This window comes from Vulpes lagopus, chromosome 15 (genome assembly GCF_018345385.1).
Source record: "Vulpes lagopus strain Blue_001 chromosome 15, ASM1834538v1, whole genome shotgun sequence".
In the NCBI taxonomy this organism is placed as follows: Eukaryota; Metazoa; Chordata; class Mammalia; order Carnivora; family Canidae; genus Vulpes; species Vulpes lagopus.
In genome coordinates this window covers 29,559,681-29,582,457 of record NC_054838.1, presented here as the reverse complement: position 1 = coordinate 29,582,457, position 22,777 = coordinate 29,559,681, and the positions used below count along the sequence as shown (strand labels likewise).

The 22,777-nt window shown below is 46.3% G+C and overlaps 1 protein-coding gene across 2 annotated transcripts in view; it reads left to right on the top strand.

Annotated features, from left to right (window-relative positions):
* The window catches only part of TENM4 (teneurin transmembrane protein 4), a 731,611-nt gene that overhangs the window by 581,207 nt on the left and 127,627 nt on the right, over nucleotides 1-22,777 (top strand). For both annotated transcript variants that reach the window (XM_041730444.1, XM_041730443.1), the window contains 2 exons: nucleotides 932-1,126; nucleotides 7,810-8,010. In XM_041730444.1, coding sequence (XP_041586378.1) covers nucleotides 932-1,126; nucleotides 7,810-8,010 — 396 coding nt within the window. The remainder of the gene's footprint in view (nucleotides 1-931; nucleotides 1,127-7,809; nucleotides 8,011-22,777) is intronic.

Genomic DNA, 22,777 nt, shown 5'->3' with positions numbered 1-22,777 from the left:
TGTCTCATCCCATACACACTTAGACTTGAGAGTCGTGTATAAAACAGCCTTACTGTATCTCGGTAAGGCTGGTACTTGCAGCCACAATGCAATATAATTTATTTTTATATAGTGTCCTTCATGCAGATGATCACAAAACACTTTATGCTATGGCACAGAATGGAAAGTTAATACTTTAAAGAGCCAGGTTGGGCTCAGCTATTCTCTTACGAGGGCAGTAGTGCATGGAGCTCTAGTGGAACCTGAAATGTAAGAAAAAGCCGAGATTCGCTGGGTTAGAGAGACAGTAGGTGGTGCTGCGGATGGGGTACGGTGAGCAAAATGGGATGCCGTTAGGAGAGTGCTGGAGGAGAGATGGGGGCAGGCAAAAGGCCCACCTGTCGTCTTTTCCAATAAGACCAAGGAACAGATGGAAGCTTCCTGCATAAGGGTCCTGGCCCCCACTAGGGGTACTAGTGCTGTACCCATTAGTATGAGGGGAACAGAGGAAAGCAGCCTTTAGTGCGCACTAGATCCACCAGGCCCTGCACTGCACACCCTAGCCTACAATTCCAGATGTGCTTAAACTGGAATGAAGGGACGCCTCGGTGGCTCAGTGGTTGAGCATCTGCCTTTGGCTCAGGTCGTGATCCCGGGGTCCTGGGATCGAGTCCTGCATCAGGCTTTCCGCAGGGAGCCTGCTTCTCCCACTGCCTGTGTCTCTGCCTCCCTCTGTATGTGTCTGTCATGAATAAATAAATAAAATCTTTAAAAAAATAAACTGAAATGAAGTACAGCAAGAGACGCAGACAGATGGATATACATGGGTATTGTGGCAAAGCACCTGAGGCTCTTGGTCTAGCCTGTAGGCCAAAGGGAGAGGGAGACAAAGGCAAGTGGGATGTGCTGGGCATTCATTCATGCCAGACTTCTCCATGCTCCATCTCCGCAGCCTCCTGCCCTGTGCTCTGTAGCGGAAATGGCCAGTACATGAAGGGCCGATGCCTGTGCCACAGCGGATGGAAGGGCGCCGAGTGTGATGTGCCCACCAGCCAGTGCATCGACGTGGCCTGCAGCAACCATGGCACCTGCATCATGGGCACGTGCATCTGCAACCCCGGCTACAAGGGCGAGAGCTGTGAGGAAGGTAGGACGCTGGCGTGCAGCTCCAGCAGTCGGCTCTGGGACGGGCCTGCTCTCAGCTGCCAGGAGTGCCTCCAGGAAGCCAGTGGAAACTCCACCCGGAGCCAGCCACCCAGCAGCAGCAATCATTAACAGAAGAGGCCAGGCAAATTGGGAGTCCTAGTTGGTGAAGGGAAGAGAAGCGTCATACAGGGAGTACTTACTGTCTACAGGGTCTCTGTCCTAGAAGCCTTAGATCATTTCACCTCAAACCCAGTAGGGTGAGGTAATTATCTCGGTTTTATTTTAGGGGAACTTGGACTCAGAGAGTCAGATGACCTGCCCAGGGTCATACAGCTTGAGGCAGCAGAGCTGGGGCTGAGCCCACTGTTTCTGGTCCCACAGCCCAGGATCTTTCTCTTGTCTCTTCGTTCATATGCTCTCCATGTCTCAAGTATGAGTCTGTTACAGACCCTCACACTCTGCCTTCTGTTAGCACAGGGGTGTGTATGTGTGTGAATGTGTATGTATAGCCCATAGGTGCTTGTGAGTGTGTCTCTCTCCTTCATAAAGCAAACTATGTCTGTGTAGTGGAGGCTAGAAAGTGAGCTGCCACTTTAGCAGCGTGCCAGTTCTTTCCTAGGCAATCTAACCTGGTGAGGTAAGTGAGCATTTCTGTGGCCTGAGGATAGGCAGTGGTGGGCCTGTGATCATGGAGCTGACCAGTGGTGGGTCCGTGGTCATGGAGCTCAACAGTGACACAGCCAGGGTCATAGAGCTGACCAGTGGTGGCCTATGGTCATAGAGCTGACCAGTGACACAGCCAGGGTTATGGAGCTGACCATAGCAGGACCACAGTCATGGAGCTGACCAGTGGCGGGCCCATGTACATGGAGCTGACCATGGCAGGGCCATGAGCATGTAGGTGACTAGTGGCAGGGCCAAGGTCATGGAGCTGATCAGTGGCAGGCCCATGGACATGGAGCTGACCAGTGGTGGGCCTATGGTCATGGAGCTGACCAGTGGCAGGGCCAGGGTAATAGAGCTGACCAGTGGCATGCCTATGGACATGGAGCTGACCAGTGACACAGCCAGGGTCACGGACCTCACCAGTGTCAGGCCTGTGGTCATGGAGTTAGCCAATGACACAGCCAGGGTAATGGAGCTGGCCAGTGGTAAAGCCAGGGTCATGGAGCTAACCAGTGGCACGCTGGTGGTCATGGAGCTAGCTAACAGCAGGAAGGGGACCCAACCCAAGTCTTCTTACATCAGAACCCTTTCTTGCCTGCATGGGATTTGTAGATGAATGAGGTTTTGTTCACAGCAATATTGAGTGGCTTTTAAGAGTGCATTCTCTAGGTCAGATGGAGGTTTGAGTCCTTGTTGTACCACTAATAGCCTCACTTCCCTCATCAATAAAATGGGAATTCCTTCCTCCGAGGGCCATCATAAGGATTGAATTAAATGACCCATGTAAAGCGCTTAGCTCAGTGTCTGACACATAATAAATGCCCCATAAATGTTAGGTCTTATATTATTAGTATTATTCTGGGGACAATTGAAGCGCATTTCCTGTTTCACTCCACTCATTTTATCCAATGTCTTTGGAAACGGGTGGATATGGCTGTTGAAACTGGAAGACAATGCTAATAGGCTTCCCTCCCACTCCCTACCATCTAGGGCATGGGAGTCTTCGCGGTGGATGGAAGAGGCTCCAAGGAGAGCTAGCCTTCTAACCCGTTTGGGATTTAACACTTAGGCCCCTCTCAAGGTATCATTTCTCTAAAAAAATGAAAGAAAAAGGAGAGGCAATATAACGGGCCCACTTTAAAAGAGTGGGGAACAGGAAGGGATTAGCCTCTGAGAAGCAGCGCCTCTCTGAGACAGGCTGCCAGTAAACCCCAAGTGCGCCTGGAGGTCCTGATTCAGACCTATTAACTGCAAGGGGGATTACTTTGGGCTGAGAGAAGAGGAGCGCCAGTCTCCAGAAGAAAGGAACTCAGCTTTGTGACCTTCACATCTGTGCTCCCTTTCATTTTAGTCAGTTGAGGCGAAGACTCTGAGAAGAAGACAAAGACAAAAAGAAGATTCTTCTGGAAACAGTGGGGCCATGCCACCCCAAACCCTACTGTGTCATGTGGGCAGGGAAGGGTACCTTGTCCCTTCTGCACAGCGCCCCAGCAGGCAGGGTTACTTACAAAGGGGGGGGGGGGGAGTTGTTTAGCGCGCTGATTTACGTTATCTGTTTGAAAAGCAATGTTTTTGCTGCTCTTTTCTGAGGAGAGCCATCTGGTACCGATTCCTCTTATTATTTCTGTTTCCCTGGTGAAGCGTCATTGCATAGTCCTTGTGTTTGTAAGGGGGCTTCTTAGGGCCTTCCCTACTCCTCTCTCTCCCCCTCCCTCAGCTCTATTCTGAAGGGTTTCACCATGTTTATAAAATATCAGCTAACAAGCTTGGGTTTTTTCCCCTTTCTCTCCCTTTTCTTCTTCTGAAGTTTATTGTCCCATATTTTTTAAAGCCTGAACTGTGCCAACAGGACTCTTGGAGGGAATTTGGAGAGGGACAGAAGAGAACACCTTCTACCTTTTGCAGAGCAAAGTGACACTGTGTTTTGGTCCTGAAGAGCATCTCAAGAGCTTGTGTGGCCACTGAGGGAGGGAACAGTTTTGGGAAGGAGTTGTGTTTGCAGCTTGGCCATGCAGACCTCCTCAGTTTGTCAGTGAGCTAAGCTTCTGCAAGAAATCTTGGCTTGGGCAGCCCGGGTGGCTCGGCGGTATAGTGCCGCCTTTGGCCCAGGGTGCAATCCTGGAGACCCGGGATCGAGTCCCACGTCAGGCTCCCTGCATGGAGCCTGCTTCTCCCTCTGCCTGTGTCTCTGCCTCTCTCTCTCTCTCTCTCTCTCTCTCTATGTGTATGTGTATGTGTGTGTGTGTGTCTCATGAATAAATAAATAAAATCTTAAAAAAAAAAAAAAGAAAGATATCTTGGCTTGAGCGGCCAGCTCTGTAGAGGGAAGAAAGGTAACTGTTTGGCCTGTCTTCTAAGCAGAAACTAAGTTAGACGGTCTCTGTGCAGAGTTCAGCCCACTTCCCTGGCAGCTTCTCCCTGACTCCTTTCAGCATAGAACCCCCCCCCCCCATAGGGCAGCTGGGTCTCCCCACGTGACCCACGGCTCCCAGGGAAAGAAATGTCATTTGTGAAACGGTCTTACTATGCTAGAAAGAAGACAACTTCCATCCCATCCTGCAGTTCCCGTCATCCCAGAGGCCCCAGAAGCGAGGGCAGATCCAAGGTGACGGAGGAGGACGTCTCTAGCAGGGCGTCGCGGTGCCCTAGATAACGGCGGGACGGATCGGGTCAGCAGGGACAGCGTCGTCCCTGCAGGAAGCTCCCCCAGCCCGTTGAGCCCAGCTGCCCCCCCTTGAGGTGGGGTCCTCCTTGAGTCTTCCCTCACAATCCATAGCCACGTGGCCAAATGAGCCTTCAGAAGCTTCGGGTGCTGGAGGGGTTCCCGTCCTCAGTGCCTCTGGTCTTCCTTCCCAGCCCCGCCGTCTTCTGAGAGGTGTGGGATTCACTTTGCTGGTTCTGGGGTCCCTCTCAGACTGATTGTGTCTGAGGAACAGGACTGCGACGCCAAGGGCCTCTTGCTAGACTTGGCACCCCCTCGCCTTGCTCGCTAACAGTGCAGATTTATAGATTCAACCTCGAGGGCGCCGCAGAGACAGCTTCCACCCCAAGCCTGGGCCCAGGCGCTCCCAGCACGGGAAATACTTTTACGGGCCTCAGAACAGGAACTGCTGAGTCGTTTCCTGTCAAGTTGGAAAGCTCTCTGGACCTGGGGAATTATCATAGTAGCCTAATGGGCCAGAATAATCCTTCTGAGGTTCTGAGATATAAGGCCGGTCATGAAGATATATCACTATTATTGTTTTTATTATTTTTAATTACCAGGAACTTCAACGGGTCATGCTTTAACCATTGTTAAGTGGTGTCCAGAGACCGTGAGAGAAGATTCTTTGCCTTCGTTTGGCTTTATTAATTCTCCATTTTGTTCCATTTCTTTTCTTGCTTTGTTTGGCCTTTATTTCTATTTTTTCACCACTTACATCTGTATATATGTATGTGTGTATTTTTGAACCAGTAGGATTACAGAAGAATTAGCAAGAGATGTGTACCAGGAAAAAGTGATTCAAATTTAAATGTCTCCGCTTACTGTTGTGTGATCTTGGGCAAGTTATTTAACCTCTCTGGGCTTTAATTTTCTCACCTGTGAAATAAGGACAGTAAGGGTGTCTACCCCAAAGAATCATTGCTAGAGTTAAATGAGACTATGTATATAAATGGTTGGATAGCAAAATATGGCCCAGAAGAGGGACTACATTAATACTACTTGTTACTGTCCTTGTTCCCATGATTCAGTTGTTAGCAAATCATCGCTCCTGACTTCCGACCTTCAGATTTCTCATTTAGGTCATTAAGTTGAACTCCTTTTCAAAACCCAAAAAGTGAAAGAGCTGTCTTGATAAGCTGGCCCTCAGACAGGCGTCCTGTTCCCAGAATGTGGCCATTTGTATAGTCTCTGTCCCTTTGTGACTATGATTTTAACACACCCAGCCTGGATTTCCCCATATTTTCTGCAAAAGTCAAATATATGGGCTTATAAAATTTAATTACTTGATGAAGTAAAAGCATGTCTGAATTATAAATAAAGTAAGAGCACGTCTGACCAGTTTGCCCAAGTCACACTGCCAAATGTCCTGATAGGATAGAAAAGTAACTTCTCTGCAATGGTTTACAGCTCACACAGTCCTTTCAAGCCCTCAGTGTCCTCATTAGCAACTGAAAGGTAGATGATTTTGACCCGGGAAGTCGGGAGGAGGTACAGGACTTGGCGGTGGTCACAAAACTAGTGCCCGTGGCCCTTGAACCTAGGACCTCAGAGATCAGATGCCAAGTTCCATCCTGTAGAGCAACAGGGCTTCCTCCTGAGGAAGGAGGGTGACCACACTCTGCAGCACTCTCAACCCTTTTTTTCCAACTGCTGCATGTTACAGCCCTACCAGGACACCATTTTCCCCTATTGCAAGAGGAACAGGAATCCTCTGCCTTCCTGAAATAAAAGATCTCACAACTTTTGGGTAGAGTTGGACCGGCCTTTGCCAACTCTTGTCTTCCTTCTGCTGCCTTTTGCACTTTCCGTGTGAACTGGAGCCAGGTTATAAGTTGGCCCTCAGTGCTCTCCTTCTGCTTTCTCTGTGCAGTGCTTTATGAAGATTAGAGGTCTCTTGTTAATTTTGTGCAGCCCTGTAAACAACGCTTTGATTTAAGAAAATCAGCCCTGGTAAAACAAGTGTTGGCTTTGAAATCAGACAGACCTGCCTTCAGATTCCTCTCTGGCAGGGCTGACTGTATGATCTGGCATAAATTATTTACCTCTCTGAGCCTTAATTTCCTCATCTGTACTATACTGGGTGATGGAAGAAACTGAATCTGATGATATACGTAAAGCACTTCTTACAGTGCAAGCACAGAGCAGGTAACCCACAATCTTACTCTCCTTTCTCTATCTCTGGGTTAGTCTCTTGACACCACTTTGACCTTAGGCTCCAGAAGCCCTGCTGGGGTTGCTTGGCTGTTTGCTACAGCTATCTAGTTCACCCCCTACATGAGGAGAAGCTGTGCAAAGCCACTGCGTATAATTTTGAACAGTCATTGAAATGTCTGCCCTCAATATAAGGGAAGGGAGAAGAAATGTGTGGGAAATATCAGGAAGGGAGACAGAACATAAAGACTCCTAACTCTGGGAAACGAACTAGGGGTGGTGGAAGGGGAGGAGGGCGGGGGTGGGGGGGAATGGGTGATGGGCACTGAGGCGGGCACTTGACGGGATGAGCGCTGGGTGTTTTTCTGTATGTTGGTAAATTGAACACCAATAAAAATTAATTTATTAAAAAAAAAAAAGAAATGTCTGCCCTCTGAGAAGTGAGGTTTGAACCTTTGTGTCAATCACAAGAAGTTTGAGAAGGTGATAAAATCTAATTTAACGCAAACTTAAATGCAAAATAAATTCTCTTTTAAATTAAGGAATCCCCTTTAGTCCCACATTCAAGATCAGACTGTATTATGAAGTGGTAAACAATAATAGTTTATTCAACAAAGATTTCTGGAGTACCTCCTATGCACTGAGCACTGTTCCAGGAGTGGGATGCACAGAGGGAAAAAGATGAAGTCTTGTCTGCTAACTGGTGCAGTTATTACAGATGTAGCAGCCACTGAGTAACTCTAACACTTGATATATATATATATATTTTTTTTTTTTTTAAGTGGGCTCCACACCCAGCATGGGGCTTGAGCTCACAACATTGAGATCAAGAGTCACATGCTCTACCGACTGAGCTAGCCAGGTGCCCCTTGATATGTATTTCTTATTCCATCACCCCATCAAAGCAAGAAGTAGGAATATGTTTCCACATTTTACAGGTAAGGGAACTGAACCTCCGATAGGTCAACAGTCAACTACCTATAGAGCCAGGAACCCGGAGCGACCATTTGTTGATTCTTTCTCTTTACTATGTCAAGCGGCCTCTCCACAGGAAACCTGTGTCCTCTTACCAGCGTGAAGTCCCTCCATACAGAGTGTGTAGTTCACTTACAGAAGCCTCTCCTTTGCCGGTCAGATGCTTACCTCTCTGCTCTGCATCACAGTGGACTGCATGGACCCCACCTGTTCAGGCCGCGGTGTCTGCGTGAGAGGCGAGTGCCACTGCTCCGTGGGATGGGGAGGCACCAACTGTGAGACGCCCAGGGCCACGTGCTTGGACCAGTGTTCGGGCCATGGAACCTTCCTCCCAGACACTGGCCTCTGCAGCTGTGACCCAAACTGGACAGGACACGACTGTTCTATTGGTAAGTGTGAGGAGGAAGGCATGATGTAGCTGGAAGAAAGAGCTTTCCACTCTAACATGTTTGCCGTTCATTCCAGTCAGTGATCTGACCCTGTTCTCAGTCATGCAGTGATGGGATTACTCAGATCTCTGAGTGCTTTGCTTCTTCCCCTGAACTCCATCATTGAGCACCTATACTTTTAGATTGGCAAAAGATTCAGAAATCAATCTTCACATCATTCCTTCCATGTAACCACCTTCAAAGTCAAAATATTGTCCTGTAACCATGTAGATTAGAATGAGATTGAAATCTCATCTCTCATGTTTACAGTAGTCATTCTTAGAGGCAAGGCCATAGGGAACAGTGTACCTAGGTGAGACCTACAGGGATGAGGCTTAAAAGACTCACATCCAGGGGCACCTGGGTGGCTGAGTCAGTTAAGTGTCTGACTGTTGATTTCAGCTCAGGTCGTGATCTTAGGGTCATGAGATGGAACCCCATGTCAGACTTCCCTGCTCAGAGAGCCTGCTTGGGCTGCTTGGGATTCTCTCTCTCTCCCTCTCTCTCTCCCCTCTCCCCTGCCTCTTAAAAAAACCAAACAAACAAAAAAAGGACTCAGGTCCCAGCTATCAAACCCTCTGGTTTCACCCATTCATCAGGATGAAGCCTGAACGCAGCGTAGTATTTAGGGTTCTCTGTGACCTGATCCCCACTTGCCATTCTGGCCAGATTCTCTTTTGGGCAGTGAGCTCCACGAGGACAGTGTCTCTTCACTCTGCATGCCCAGGACTCAGCACAGGCCTGGCCCATGGCGGCTGCATAAATATTGATGAATGGATAATGAATACATGAAAGAACACATAATTGAAAGTGTTCTTCATTGTCATGTTCAGTGCATATATAGAAGGCTTACACATATAACATTCAGAGTATAAGCACATTGACACCCTTCTGTTCATAAGCACTTGATGATCTGTAGACCCTCCCCAGGCGAGGGCTAAATGAGAACAGGTGTAAATCACCTAGCACAGTACTGGTATATGGTCGGTGTGTTCACTTCTCAGATCTCATTTCAACAGTGTCCACTGTTTAAATCCACATGAAGACTCTGTGAGAAAGGTATCACCTCTGTTTTACAGATGTACATAATACTTCAATCGATGAATACTTCTGAACACCTGCTATGTACTAGACACTCTTCTAATCAGAGATCCAAAGAGATAAGAAAGTCTCCTTTGTTGAGTTCCACTGAGGGAGGAAAGGAAGGGAGACAGCAAGCACACAAATGAAAAGAAATAAATTGATAAAGAAGCTTAGGCAAATGTGAAAATGTTTACATAATGCCACCCCAGGACACACAGCTAAAAAGTAGCGACATCTCATCTCCAGCTTTTTTTTTTTTTTTTTTTACTTAAATCACTTTCTTTACCACACCACACTATTTAAACAAAGTGCGGCTCAAATTACCTCATTATTTAGCATGTTATGTTATGATCCTTCTTGTGATCAGGGAAAATGGTCGAGGCCTTTGGGCAAAAATGAGATCCGTGTAGCATTTGTACCTTTGGAGTGCTCTGAACTACCTTGCCCCATCGAAAGGAGAACTGATGTTCAGTTCGCAGTCTAAATTGGACTTTTGTCCTTGTCTGCAAAGCTTGTGTTAAGACATGATTGCAAACACAGATGCGCAGGGTCTTAGGAATAATTCTTTTTATATAGCTCTGTTTATAGCAATATAATAAATGGTCCTCTCGAAGCTACACTGGGTTGTATTGTTTGTTATGTGGCCACAAAGCTAATTTATGATCGGCATATAACTGTCCATGCATTGTTAATCCCCGATGAAACTGTACAGCATTTCACGGAGGCAGGTATAACTTTGGGTGAGATCACTAAGTATTCTTTAGTTGGTCCTGCAAAAGGAGGCAGCAGACCCATTGGAAGGGACGTTGAATAGACCTCAACAGAGTTGAGGAAGAGAGCTTGTCTTCCTCAACTCTGCATACACCACTTCCCATAACTGGTGTCAAATTTGTGTGGCCTCATGTGCAACGACAGGGAGCTCCAAGTGATGAGAAGCGTCCCGGAGCCAAACAGACCTTGGTTCAAACATTGGCCCTGCTACATACTAGTTACAACTTTGGGCAAATTCCTTCAGGTCCCTAAGCTGTGAAATGGAGGTGATAACGGTACCTACCTTCTGGGGTTATTATTTGGAAAATTATTATGTGGTGAATTATTTAAAATGATATTAAAGAAGCACTTAGCATGCTACTCAGATCACGATACGGGCTCAGTAAATGTTAGCGGTTGTTATGATTATGATTAAAACAGCCCCTGATGAGAGCCCTTGATGTTAATGAAGACATTTCATAGGGTCAAGATGAAATATGGCCTCTCAGGAATGTGGATTATAGTTTTTAAATCTCCAGCCTACAGCTGACTCACAGTGTCATGACTGCCACCAGGCCAGGGATTTCAAAGGTGGCTTCAAGATGACTGCCTCCCCTGGCAACGGTAATAGCAATTTGTGTTTGTCGAGTGCTTCACAGCTTACAGAGATATTTCACACAGGTGCATGCACACGATGGTCCCGTGGGTGGGGTGACCAGGTATGACATCATCTGAATCCTCCCCTGGGGGTTCAGGGGGTCACCAGACTCAGCTAAGGCACACTGGTACCTGAGGAGGCGGCAGCCGAAGTTCCGCCTGGAGCCCCAGGCCTTGCCTGCTTCCCAGCTCTCTGTGTTGCCTCTCCACAGGCCGCTTTCTCCTCAGCTGTCACTTCCCCTCCAGAAGCCTGTCGGAAGGCTAGCGAAAGCACTTGGAAGGTGATTTTCTCTCTCTCCACCCCCTCCCTGCCCGCCCCCCCATATCGGCAGTACCTGCCTGGGCTCAGTCCCAGTACCTCCATGTGCTAAGTGTATGACCTTGGCTGGGTCCTGGCTTTTCTCCACTTTAGTTTCCTGATCTGGAACCTAGAGATAATAGCATCTTCCTCAAAGGTCATGTGATCATTAAATTATAGGATACATGTTCGCACATAAAATAGTGCCTGGGTGGAGTGAGCAAGCATCTTTCTCCTGCCTCCCTTCCAAGGGCATTTTCACCGAGCGGAAGCTGTTTGAAAACAATTTTGCCACGAAGCTAAGCAAGAGATGCCTTATGGATGCCACTGGATCCCACTGGATCCACTGGATGCCACTGAAGCTGGAACATAGAGACAGTCTCTCTGTTCAGGGGGTGAGCTACAAGGTAGTGGGACAGGCACTGGGCTTTATCACAGAATATCTGCTTCCTGCAAGTAGAATGGCTTCTGCAAGTTGCTCAACCTCCTGTCACCTCAATTTCCTTCAAGGTAAAATTACCTGTGAGATTGTTGTAAGGACTCAGTGAGAAAATGTAGGTAAAGTGGTTGACACAGTGCCTGGCACAACTTAGACACCCAGTAAGAGGCAGCTCTCATCTTATGATTTGTGTGTTTTGCTCCTGACATGGCAGGGCTGGCACACACACTGCCCAGGCCAGCAGCGCATCCCCAAGTGCTCCTCACACCATTGGCACTGACTGTGGGTTGTGGGGTCGGCAGAAATCATCACTTGACCCTCAGAGGAAGGAGGGCCATCTCTTCCGAGATGAAGAGACATCTCACTGTTTGGCCCAGGGAACAGGATTTAATGAAAGTAGCTGAAATCAACATGCCTTGCCCTCAACAACTGGCTTATAATGAAATGTGAGCTAAGGAGTTCCCCAGCACTTTGGTTACATTTGTGGAAACAGTGAAGTCAGATTTTATATACCTATTTACTCAGGCCCCTGAGTACCCAGCAGCTCGGCTTCCAATCTCATCTCAGAATTTCCTCCTGAAATCTAGCCTCCTTCATGCGATAGTCCTTCCTGAGAAGCATTGTAAGAGAACTATTGGGACAAATGCCCAAGGCCCAGAAGAGCACAGGCTATATGCCCCAACCCCAGCATACCCGTGTCCTCAGCTCAGGACCTTGTGGGACTTCGTTTTTCCAGTCTTGGGGGGATGATCATAGTGATGATAGTGGTGATGATTGTTAGTGCTGTGGTTTTACAGATGGTGAAGAGCTGGAGAAGGAAATGACTTGTCCAAAGTAACTCAGCTAAGCAGTGGGAGAGTGTGAATTGAATCTAGGAGCTTGGGATGCCTGGGTGGCTCAGTGGTTGAGCATCTGCCTTTGGCCCAGGTCGTGATCCCGGGGTCCTGGGATTGAGTCCTCCATCCAGCTCCCCACAGGGAGCCTGCTTCTCTCTCTGCCTATGTCTCTGCTTCTCTCTCTGTGTCTCTCATGGACAAATAAAATCTTTAAAAAACAAAAATAAATCTAGGAGCTCTGTTTCCAGGTCCTCAGCTCTTGCCTCCAGCCCCCTTTCCATCCCTTCCTTATAAGGGTGGAGCATTACTTAGAGCCACCCATTTCTTTGTGCCCACCATGTACCAGCTACTAAACTGAGTGCATTACAACCATTATCTTAGTTAAGGTTCACATCAACTCTGTAAAGAAAGTATTACCAGTTCCCTTTTCTAGAGAAGGAAACTGAAGCTCAGAAAAGTAAAGTCCTTGTCAGCATCCCCCCATCAGTAAGTGGTAGAGTCCAGTTCAAACCAGATATGGCTCCAGGGCCTCTCCCAAGCTCTGTGGTATACTGAGCAATATACTGTAATCGTGCTTCTCTGTGAACTCCATGAGGTCAGGGTCTATGAGTATCCCTAGCACAAGGCCTGACATGAGTTAGGTTCTCAGCGATTATTCAATGAATGACTTACCCAGTGACACATCAAAGAAGAAGCTAAAGACTCTGCCCAGAAAGATCCCAGCACACTACCAGTCTGATCTGTCCTCTAAAGACCCTCCTCCCCACCCCAGTACACCCCCGTACTCCTGTATAGACCCATGTGCACACACACACACACACACACACACACATGCACGCACATACACACATGCATGCACACCTTGCAGAGCTAAAACCAAATCCCTGGGCTCCTTGTCACTTTCCAGACCTAGTTCATGTTAGTTTTGTGTGCCATGCCAGCCAACCGGAACCCCTCCTGGACAAAAGTTGGTGTCATTTCACCTCCTGCAAGCCAACTTCCCCCCGGGGAGAGGCCATGGTGGGCTGGATGCCTCATCAGCTTTTGCAGAAAGTGGGTGCACTCGACAGCGCTGCTGAGCAAAATGACTCTCCCCACCAACCCCGAGTGCTTTAGTTGGCTTTTCATCCTCTTGGCTTTGAGTTGCCTTAGAAAAAGGAAGGAACTTAGCCCCTCCTCACGATGAGAAAAGTTTACCTTCTCTTTCAGAGCCTAATGACAATTTCAGGCTCTGTGACACTCTCCGGGATACCACTTCAAATGTGGTCACTTGGATCCACCTTGTGCATCTCTGTTGGCTCTCCTTCAGGTCTTCCTTCCCCTCCACCCCAGCCCAGCAGCCTCGGTCCTCAGCCTCATAAATTCATTCCTCATTTCCACTGCTCTGTGAGCTCTCTCCAATCTTGTCTTCCATAAATGCCTGTTATGTTTGAGGGCCCTCTCACGACATTTTATTCCTTTGGGTTGCTGGCTCATAGAAGCAGGACATGGCAGAGATTCTGCCTATAAAATGCCCATGCTGGTGGTTTATGACTCTTATCATTTCATTGCAATTGAGTTTCATGAGATAACAGGTGGAGATCTTTTAGAGATTCAGTGGCACGGGTTTGGAGGGAGCATGTGCAGTCAGAAAGAATTGCATAGGATTTGGAGTGGGACCAAGCTAGATTTTTAGGACTGAGCTTATCCAAAGAATATGGCTAATGACACCTGCTTTGGATGGTTGTTTTTCAAATTAGCTTCAATACGTGTGTATAAAATGCATAGCATAGTGCTGGCATTCAGTAAGTACTCAATAAATCAAGTGTCTATTTTTAAAATGCATGCTTAAATCTAGATTAGCCAAACAGTCCTTGGACTCTTGCAAATTTAAGTCTGAGAACAGTTTATACAGTGAAGGTTTGGAGCTAGACCTGGATTTGAGTCTAGGTAACCTTGAACAACTTGCTTTTTCTCTCAGAGGCTCAGCTTCCTTGTGGTTTCTGACTCCCTCCCACCTCCTTCCCCCACCCATCACTGGTCATTGAGTCTAGATGAAGTTATTAATGTGCTGACATATTTATCCCCAAACAACAGCACAAGGGCCAAACAGCATTAGCATCAGCTTCCTGCCAGATAATGAGCTTTCTGAGCTGGATTCCAGAGAGGAGCACAGCCTCACAGAGAGAGCATCCCAGAACAGCTCCAGATCTGCACCTGTGCCCCTGACAAGCACAGGCATTCACTTGTGACCCTTTCTGGGCTCCCTGCATGCTGGGCAGTGTTCTGGGTACCAAAGATCAGAGAGCCTCAGCCCACTCAGGAAGCAATACCTAGTTAGGAGGCATGACAAGAGCTCTGCCCTATGTGTGTACATGAGGTTTGGGAGCCCAAGGGCAAGAGCAGTGAGCTCAACCAGAAGACAGGTGAGAGTGGAAGCTGACACCCCCCCAGAGAGGAGACTAGGAAGCTGGACCATTAGAGGGGTCTGGAGGTAGAGGGGGTCCAGGCAGAGGGAACAGCATGCATGAAGTACACAGGTGTGCAGGAGCAGCTTCTGGAACATCCTGCCTCTGACTAGAGAGTAGCAGCCACACGGTGGGTAGAAGAAATAAGGCCAGAAAGGTAGGCAGGGTCCAAACCATGGTGTTCACTGAATGCCTTGCTGAAAATTTTGGATTAAAAAAATTTCCGATGCACATTGAAGATTTCCCTGTCAGACTTCATGTCAGGGCTCTTTCTTTAGCTCTCTCAGCCTAACCTGGACTGGGTTCACCTTCTCTTAGGTGGGACCTTCAGAATTCAAACTCAGATCCTCTGAGCTGCCCATTTCCTCTTTATTTCTCTCCCCACCCCTCCCAAAAAGGAAAACAAGTCATAAAGCCTCATTAATAACAAATATGACGGGATAGATAGGAAATGGAAAAGCTCTGTTATCAAATTAAGTCACAGTTGACAGCAAAATAAGCCCAATGTTTTTTAAAAAAAATAACAGTAAGCTGAAAGTAGTAACAGAGTTAAAAAAAAATTAAAGCTCTAAACATAGCATTTGCATTAGTGCTAAATTTTGAAAACGGTAATTCAATTTTATTTACGAGGCAAATATAATTACATTTAAATTTGAGGGAACAGAATTTAATTCTTATTAATGACAGAAAGACTGAGTGAGATGCTTTAATGCCAGAGAAATTGTCTTATGTTCATGGATGGGAGAGAAAATTAGATTCAGCGCGGAGCATTCTCCTTGCTACAAGTCTCATGTGTGTAGCTGGAATTGTTCCCTCTCTGAGAAGCATTAGCTTCTCAGCCCAGAAAGCACAGCACCGACATCCAATTAAACATCAAAAGGAAATGATCAGGCTGGGCTATTTCTGTATAGGTATGTTACGGAAGGAGAAACCCGAGGTTAGAATTTCAGCCGAGGAATAATATCCATTGAGACTTGACATTTCCTGTACCCCTTCCCAGCAGCAAGTGATAGCCTGAAATCAAAGTTCAGAATAATAAATATCTGAGAGATTGACAGTGAGGCAAAGAAAGAAGAAAGGGAGTTGGAAGGAGGCAGAGAAGGACCCACCAGTCCGGGAAGTAGCGTGCAGGTTTAGACACAATGAGATGGTCAGTTCCTAACATTTAATCAAAGACTGGGAAATTGGGCCCAGACAGCCATAGTACTAAATAGTGCCAGAGTTAAAGGTTGATAAACCAGGAGCTGGCAGCTTTGTAATTTAGTAGAATTTCCCCTGACAGCCCTAGAACATTTTCTATCAGAATTGGAGCTCTTCAGTATGTAAATATAAGCCCTCCTGAAATTGGGCTTCAGAATCAGGTTTCTGTTTGGATGCCCAAGCTGATGACTTGTACACAATCTCTGGTTGTCTTCCCGAATCAAACTGCTAGTATATAACTTGTAATTTTAAAATAATAACAATTCTTTGAATGGAAATTTTATTTACATTTTAAAGAGCTCCTTCATGTATAGACTTCGTGATTTATTCAAATACATAGGTCTCTGAAACTGATGATGCTGGTCCCAGGGATCCAGGGTTGAGAGAGCTTGAGGGATTTGCCCAGAGACCCTCTGAGAAAACAAGGATTCAAATCCAGCCTTCTCTGGGTTCAGAGCCCGTTTATCCCCTGCATAATTCTGCCATTGGCCATTTCTGAGGTTTATGCTGATACTGCTGATGAATCAGGTATAAAGTTCATATAAGGTTTCACTTCACTGGATGCCACTGCCAAGAACCATGTAAAAAGGATCTTGACCATGATGTATCTGGCAGTACTACATGGTTCAAGGAATAGAGTGACTTCTCTCAGGGTGATCAGGGTGGCTTCTTGGAGGAAGCAGGATTTAAGATGGGCGATGGAGGTTGCATTTGAGTTGGCAGAGATAGAAGGGAGAGACAAGCACCTAGCAGCAGCCCATTGTAGAAGTCAAAGATTAAAGCATGGTATAAAGATGCAATAGAATGTGGCACTTTCCAGGAAAGACTAGTAGTCTGCAGAGGCTTTGCTTGGAATATTTGTGGCAGTAGAGAGAGGGTGAAGAGGGGAGGCCTCCTCCAAGCTAGATTTGAACTCCTCTAATCAGAAAGCCAGATACCTACCCTCCAATTAAGGTGAATAGCAGTGGCTTATTACTTCCTGTGATAGGTGCTTCATAAAGTTCGAAATTCTGGTCCTGGGGGAATAGGTGTGGAGACTGCTATGCACCAACATCCTGGAATCCACTTTTCTGCTTGGTTTGAAAGCACTCCTCACTCCTTGAGTAGGGTGAAAGGCCATGTGGTTTCTAAGGCTCATTAGCTTTCTGCCAACTGGTTCTGTGGGACAGAGCCAGGCTGGGGGCAGCGCTGACCCTCTGGTGATAGGGATGGAAGTTGAAATGCACTGGAGAGTGGCTTGGATTTGGCCTCAGTGTCAAAAGGAGACCAATTACCGTAAGGAAGTTGAAGGCTCCTTTTCTGTACTTTCCTCTCCTTCTGGCTCCTTCCTGAAACCTACACTGAGACTAAAAAGCCATCTGCCCAATTTAGTAAGAGAAGGAGGGAAGGGGGTGCTATACTGAAACCAAGTTGTTCAAAATATGGGGATATCTATCTATGGGAGAGAAAGGTACCCTGCTGTGTATTGGGCATGGTGACAGCTGGGTGCTCCTTTACACGTGTGGGTAGACTTGAGTTCCTTGCGGATAGGATAATTTAGTATAATTTCTGAATCCCTAGCCTCTAGGAGTAGTTGGCACATGGTAGGTGATCAATATATTTTCAAACCAAGTTTAGGGTTCTGGCAGATAGGACTCAGTATTGCCACTCTATAAATGACAAAGCTAAGGCCCAGAGGCATGCTATATAGCTGGGAAGTAGCATAGCAAGCTCTTACACCAACTTGTGTGAATACAAGCCTCTGTTCTTTGCAAAATGATAGAACCTTGAATAGTTACATGGATGTAGTCAGAAGATACATTTCCTGTAGAAGACTCACCAGGGAATGTAGAGATCAGGTCAGTGATGGCAGGCCTGTGGAGGCAACAGAGTAGACTAATTACCCTGATAAAGGTTCACATCAAGTGCTTTGAAAAGGCAGGGGGTGAAACTCTTTCCAGCTAGGACCCTAAAATGAGGCTTCAAAGAAGAAGAGCCAGAACTCAAAGCCAATGTATGGTTCTACATGGGCAGACCGAGGTAAAAGGGGAACCCAGACCATGGAACAGCTTGTACAGAGGCACAAGGGGGGCCACAGAGTGTAGGAAGCACCCCCCTTCAGCCATTTGTCTAGCTGGCCCCTTCATGGCTGTTTCCTAAGGCAGCCATCAAGTTTTTGCTCAAATACTGACATACGTGTCCCTGTGAGGCAAAGGACAAGGCACGTTCTCTCTCCCAGCCCTCATTTTCCTCTCTACAGAATGACTAAAGCATCTCTGACGTGTCTTCTCATGCTCTCATCACAAAAACTCCTCTAAGTTTTTCTCCTAAACTCACCTGAGGGAGATCCTGTGGCCAGAAACAGACCACTTCCTGCTCAATGTCAGCTCCCTCCGTCTCTATCATTTTCCCCTACACATTGTCCTTCACCTCCAGATGTTCTCCTTGGTCACTTGTAGCTCTCTTATCTCTCTGCCTCTCTCCACATCCACCTTGCAAAACCCATGACCATCCCAGCCACTCACTACTTCTCAGCTTACAGCCCACTTCTGAGCACTGGACACCAGATGACCTCATGTTCATGATCTTTAGACTTTCCTAGACCCTTCCAACTGCAGATCTTCTTGTACTTTGTGAATTCTTGCTCTCAATCACCAAAGGGCTCTTTAAATGTCCACCTCTATTCATTTATAGAGATTTCTACTGCATGAAGAACATTGAAGCCATTGGTGAAGTGCTTTCATTATCTTGGCCTATCTCTTAAACATGTCTCAGTCTACATATACCTCCCCAGAAGACCAGATGCCCACAAAGTGCTGTCCCTCAGATTATGCTCTAGATCTGGTCCTCTCCAGCTACTGAGGGGCACCATATATACTCACATCATCCCCTTGCTCTCCCCAGTATCAACCCCTCCCTTTTCCTGGATCTTTCCAGCACATAAACATGATACAGTTGCCATACAGCATTTAGTCTATAAAAGATATGCATGATACTAGGCATGTTACATGGTGTTCATTTAAACTTCATAGATGAACCTGAGATGTTAGTGTATAAACCCTGTTTTGCAGATGAGAAAGCTGAGGAACAGAAGGATGAAGTAACTTGTCTGAGTTCCATAGCTGGATGGATGGGGGATAGATCGGTGGGTGATGGATGGAGGGCAGGTGGGGGGGGAGGGATGGGTGATAGAGGGATAGAGGGATGGAGGGATGGATGGATGGGTGATGGATGGATGGATGGATGGATGGTTGGATGGACAAATGGACAGGCAGATAGACAGATGGGCTGTTAAATGGCCTGGTGATTGGGTAGCTAGTTACACGATTAGATAGTTGGGTGGCTTGAACAGATGGGTGGATAGATAAACAGGTGGAGGATGAACTGACAGATAAACAGACACACAAACAAAAGGAAAAGTACTTAATGGTAAACATTGGGTCAGAGTGAGGAAGGAGACTTAGGCTGGTCTCAGAGATCCTGTACTCTAGTTGGGGTAATGATCTAATATGTAACCAGTAGTCATGGAATTACGTCAGATAACGGCTGAGCTTTTGCTTTAACCTGGTCACACAAGTCACAGACCAAAGAGCTGTGTTAATCACAGTCACCTTTCATTCTAGTTAAGTAGCTTTGAGCAATCGCTTCATCTCTTCACGCTGTTTGCTCAACTATGATGCAGGAATGAAAATATCATTGCAGGGCTATTCTGAGGATTTAATGGGATATTATTTGTGTGCCACCAACAAAGGTCCTACATGTTCTCCCTATTTCTGCTTCAAGTGGTATCTAGTGTGTCTTGGACTTAACGTGTACCAGGATTTCAGAGAAATTCCCCACGCTGTGCACTAACTCTGATGAGCTAGTGACAAAACAGAAAATCCTAGCAGGAATCAATTGAAAATGATTTAACCCTCTTTTGAAATTTCTTAAGGGCATGTTAAGAACTTCAGGTCCTAAGCAAAATAGAACAATTTTCCCTATTATCCCTTTTACTGCTAAATAGAGACTTATTAGAGGACTTGCCAGGAAGTCACATGGGACCCAGCTTCTGTTTCACCTGCCTCTATTCCTTGCTCAGCTGGAAAACTACAGATCCTTAGGTGAGGACTCCTCCATTCCCTACTTGTGGCTGTTTTGAGCATCTTTCCAAGCCAGAGAAATTTTATGAGAAAAATATATGTAAGCCTGTCCCTTTAGGGGAACACCACAGCTTCCCCTACCAGCTATTTTAATGAACAGGATTGTAAAGTAAGTCCAGACAAATTAAAAAGTAGCTGTGCTAGGCCCCAGGCTTCATCCAGGCTCATATGGGGATTAACATTTAATGAGAGGAGCCTGGGGCAGTATTTTCCCTTATGTATATACTTTGGGGGTACAATTAACCAAGAGCCAAACCTTACATCTTTCTCTACCCTTTACACTTCTTTCTCACATGCCTATTTGCTTCCACATCATGGAAGGGGAATGGGTGTGATGGGGGCAGCAGCAAGAAGGAAAGTATGCATGACAGTGTAAGGACTGAGGCCCTTTAAAATTACAGAGTTCTCAGAGATTGCAGATGAGTTTCTAAGAAGGATGGGCACAAAGGAGACTGAACCTTGTGTGAATATATCTCACCAAATGAATTTTGTACAATATGGCCCTGAGACACAGTTGAGGCCAACTGACATAATGCTCCCTTCATGAAAGTTTTTTTTTTATTATTCATCTGTTCTTTCAACAAATATTTGTCGAGATCTCATGCGGTGCCATGCCTGGTGCCTGCTGCCAGGGAACCTAGATGAGAAAAAGCTGGAGCCTGCCATTAGGTGGGCTCCTGATCTGGAGAGAACACAGGTGTATACACCAGTGAGCAGGGCAGATATGCAGAAAGGAAGGCCAGTGGGCATGGTTTTCCTTCAGAGGAGAGCTCACTTGTTCTTAGGACTGACCTGGTTTATCTCCAGGGTCCTGTATGATTCAGTCAATAACTTCACTGGCTCAGAATTAGAATTTTAAGACAGCTGGGGATTTTTGCCTGATTTCAGGAGGAAGCTGAGGCTACAAATACAAATGGCTTCCAACAGGGTTTTGATGGCTTTGGCTGATGGTGCCAGACAAGGTGCCTAGAGAAAGCATACCTAAATTCTGAGGCTGCTTACTATAAGAGCTAATATTTTGCTCTTCAGGAAGACACCTCTATGGTAGGTAAGCAGCAGTTCTGCTGATACAAGATATCTCAAGTCCTCATTGATCGGTCATGTACATAGAATAATTTCCATGGGGCCATTCATGTGCATCATTTTCTTCCATTATTACTCTCTTCTCTTTGGGCATGAGGAAGTATGACTCAGTGAGATTGAGTAATTAATTCTCCAAGGACCCCCAAGGACCCAAGGAAACTGGGAAGTCAGAATCTGAGCCTAAGTCTACCCTACCCAATTATATCCTCCATAGGATTTAATTCTTCAAAAGATTCCTTTGGGCCTCAACCCCTCCAGCATTGAGCCAGTAAGCTCTGATGTTTATCACATGAAGGTCAATGGGCATTTACCAAATGGTCACTGGTATCGGCTATGTTACATAGGTCTGATGTTCTGATGTCCAGTACAAGCACCATTACACCTCATTTTTCTCTCACACAAGAATATCTATGTGCACAACTTAATATACCCTGAACTGTGTGCCAGGCACTTTGTAGAAGTTAACTTGTATAGCTGATTTCCATTGTGTCTGTCTGCTGTGCTAGAATGTAAATTCCTTGAGGTCAGGAAAGAACCTTGCCTGTCACGATCACTACTGGATCCCCGCGCCCTCTGTAGGACTTGCACATAGTGGGCACTCAAGAAATAAATCAAGTGAGAGTAATTCCTACAACAATCCTCTTTGGTAGTTAGTGTCATCCCCATATGACAAGCAAGGGAACTGGGGCTGAAGAGACACTGTGACCCAAATTTCACAGAGTACTGTGTACGTTATGTAAGGGGCAGATGATCTGTCAAAGTCCATTCTTCAGCATCATCTTATCTCATTTCCTGCAACCACTCTGGGAAGTTATATCTGCTTTAATTTCAAAGCAAAATCAAAAAGGAAAACTAAAGCAGTTCCTTTTATTTCAAGGACAAAAAAAAAAAGAGAAAAAGAAGAAGGTGAGGCATATAAGAAAAATAACAACAGAACCTATAACTCGAGGCTAAATGACAAAGTAGCATCTCCGATTACTGCTCCCATCAGGAGTCACTGGGTCTCCGGCTCTGAGAACCCAAATGCTGACAGGTTGTGTTACCATCAGTTAGCACCCCATAAACATCAAGGTCACCATTTTCAGGCCCCTTCCATTAAACTGTGTAAGAGCTCACAACCCAGCTTGTAAAAAGCTGATGGGGAGGTACCCAGCCACCGGGCAACCTTAGCTTCATGCCAGGAGAGCATGTCTAGTGTAAACTGGCAAGGAAATGGACTGTTTGGATGGACAGCCCAGCAGTCTCCAGATGACGAAAATGAGACTCAGTGTCTGGGAAATTCTACGTAGGGGATCTTATTTCACTTCACATTTATCCAGGGGCTGACTTGGATGTAACAAAGGAGAAGCAACAGGGCCAGAAAAGAAGACAGATCTGCTGGGAGAACCAGGAGGTCCCCACAAGGAAAGCCTGCCTCTTTGCCAATCGGTTTCCTTAATCTTAAAATGTCTGTCTTGCACATGGCTCTGAGAATTGTCGAAGGAAGGAAAAAGCACCAGGTGACTCTATGGCCTGTAGAATCCACCTGTGCTCTCTGGGTCTCAATTAGAAGCCTCACCTACAGTAACCAGACAGCATTGTTGTGATAGTTAAGTGAGAAATTATGTACGAAGAGTACTTTGTAAAATCTAAAACCTGGTATAAGTATTAGTCATTAAGTCAAAAATGGCTTTCCCACACATTACCTCATTTGATGTAATACCAACCCTATGAGATGGATGAAATGGGAATTACTATACCTGTTTCACAGAAATAGAAAGTGAGGCTCAATGAATTTCATAACTTGCAACTTGTGGATCACCCAGCCAACAAGT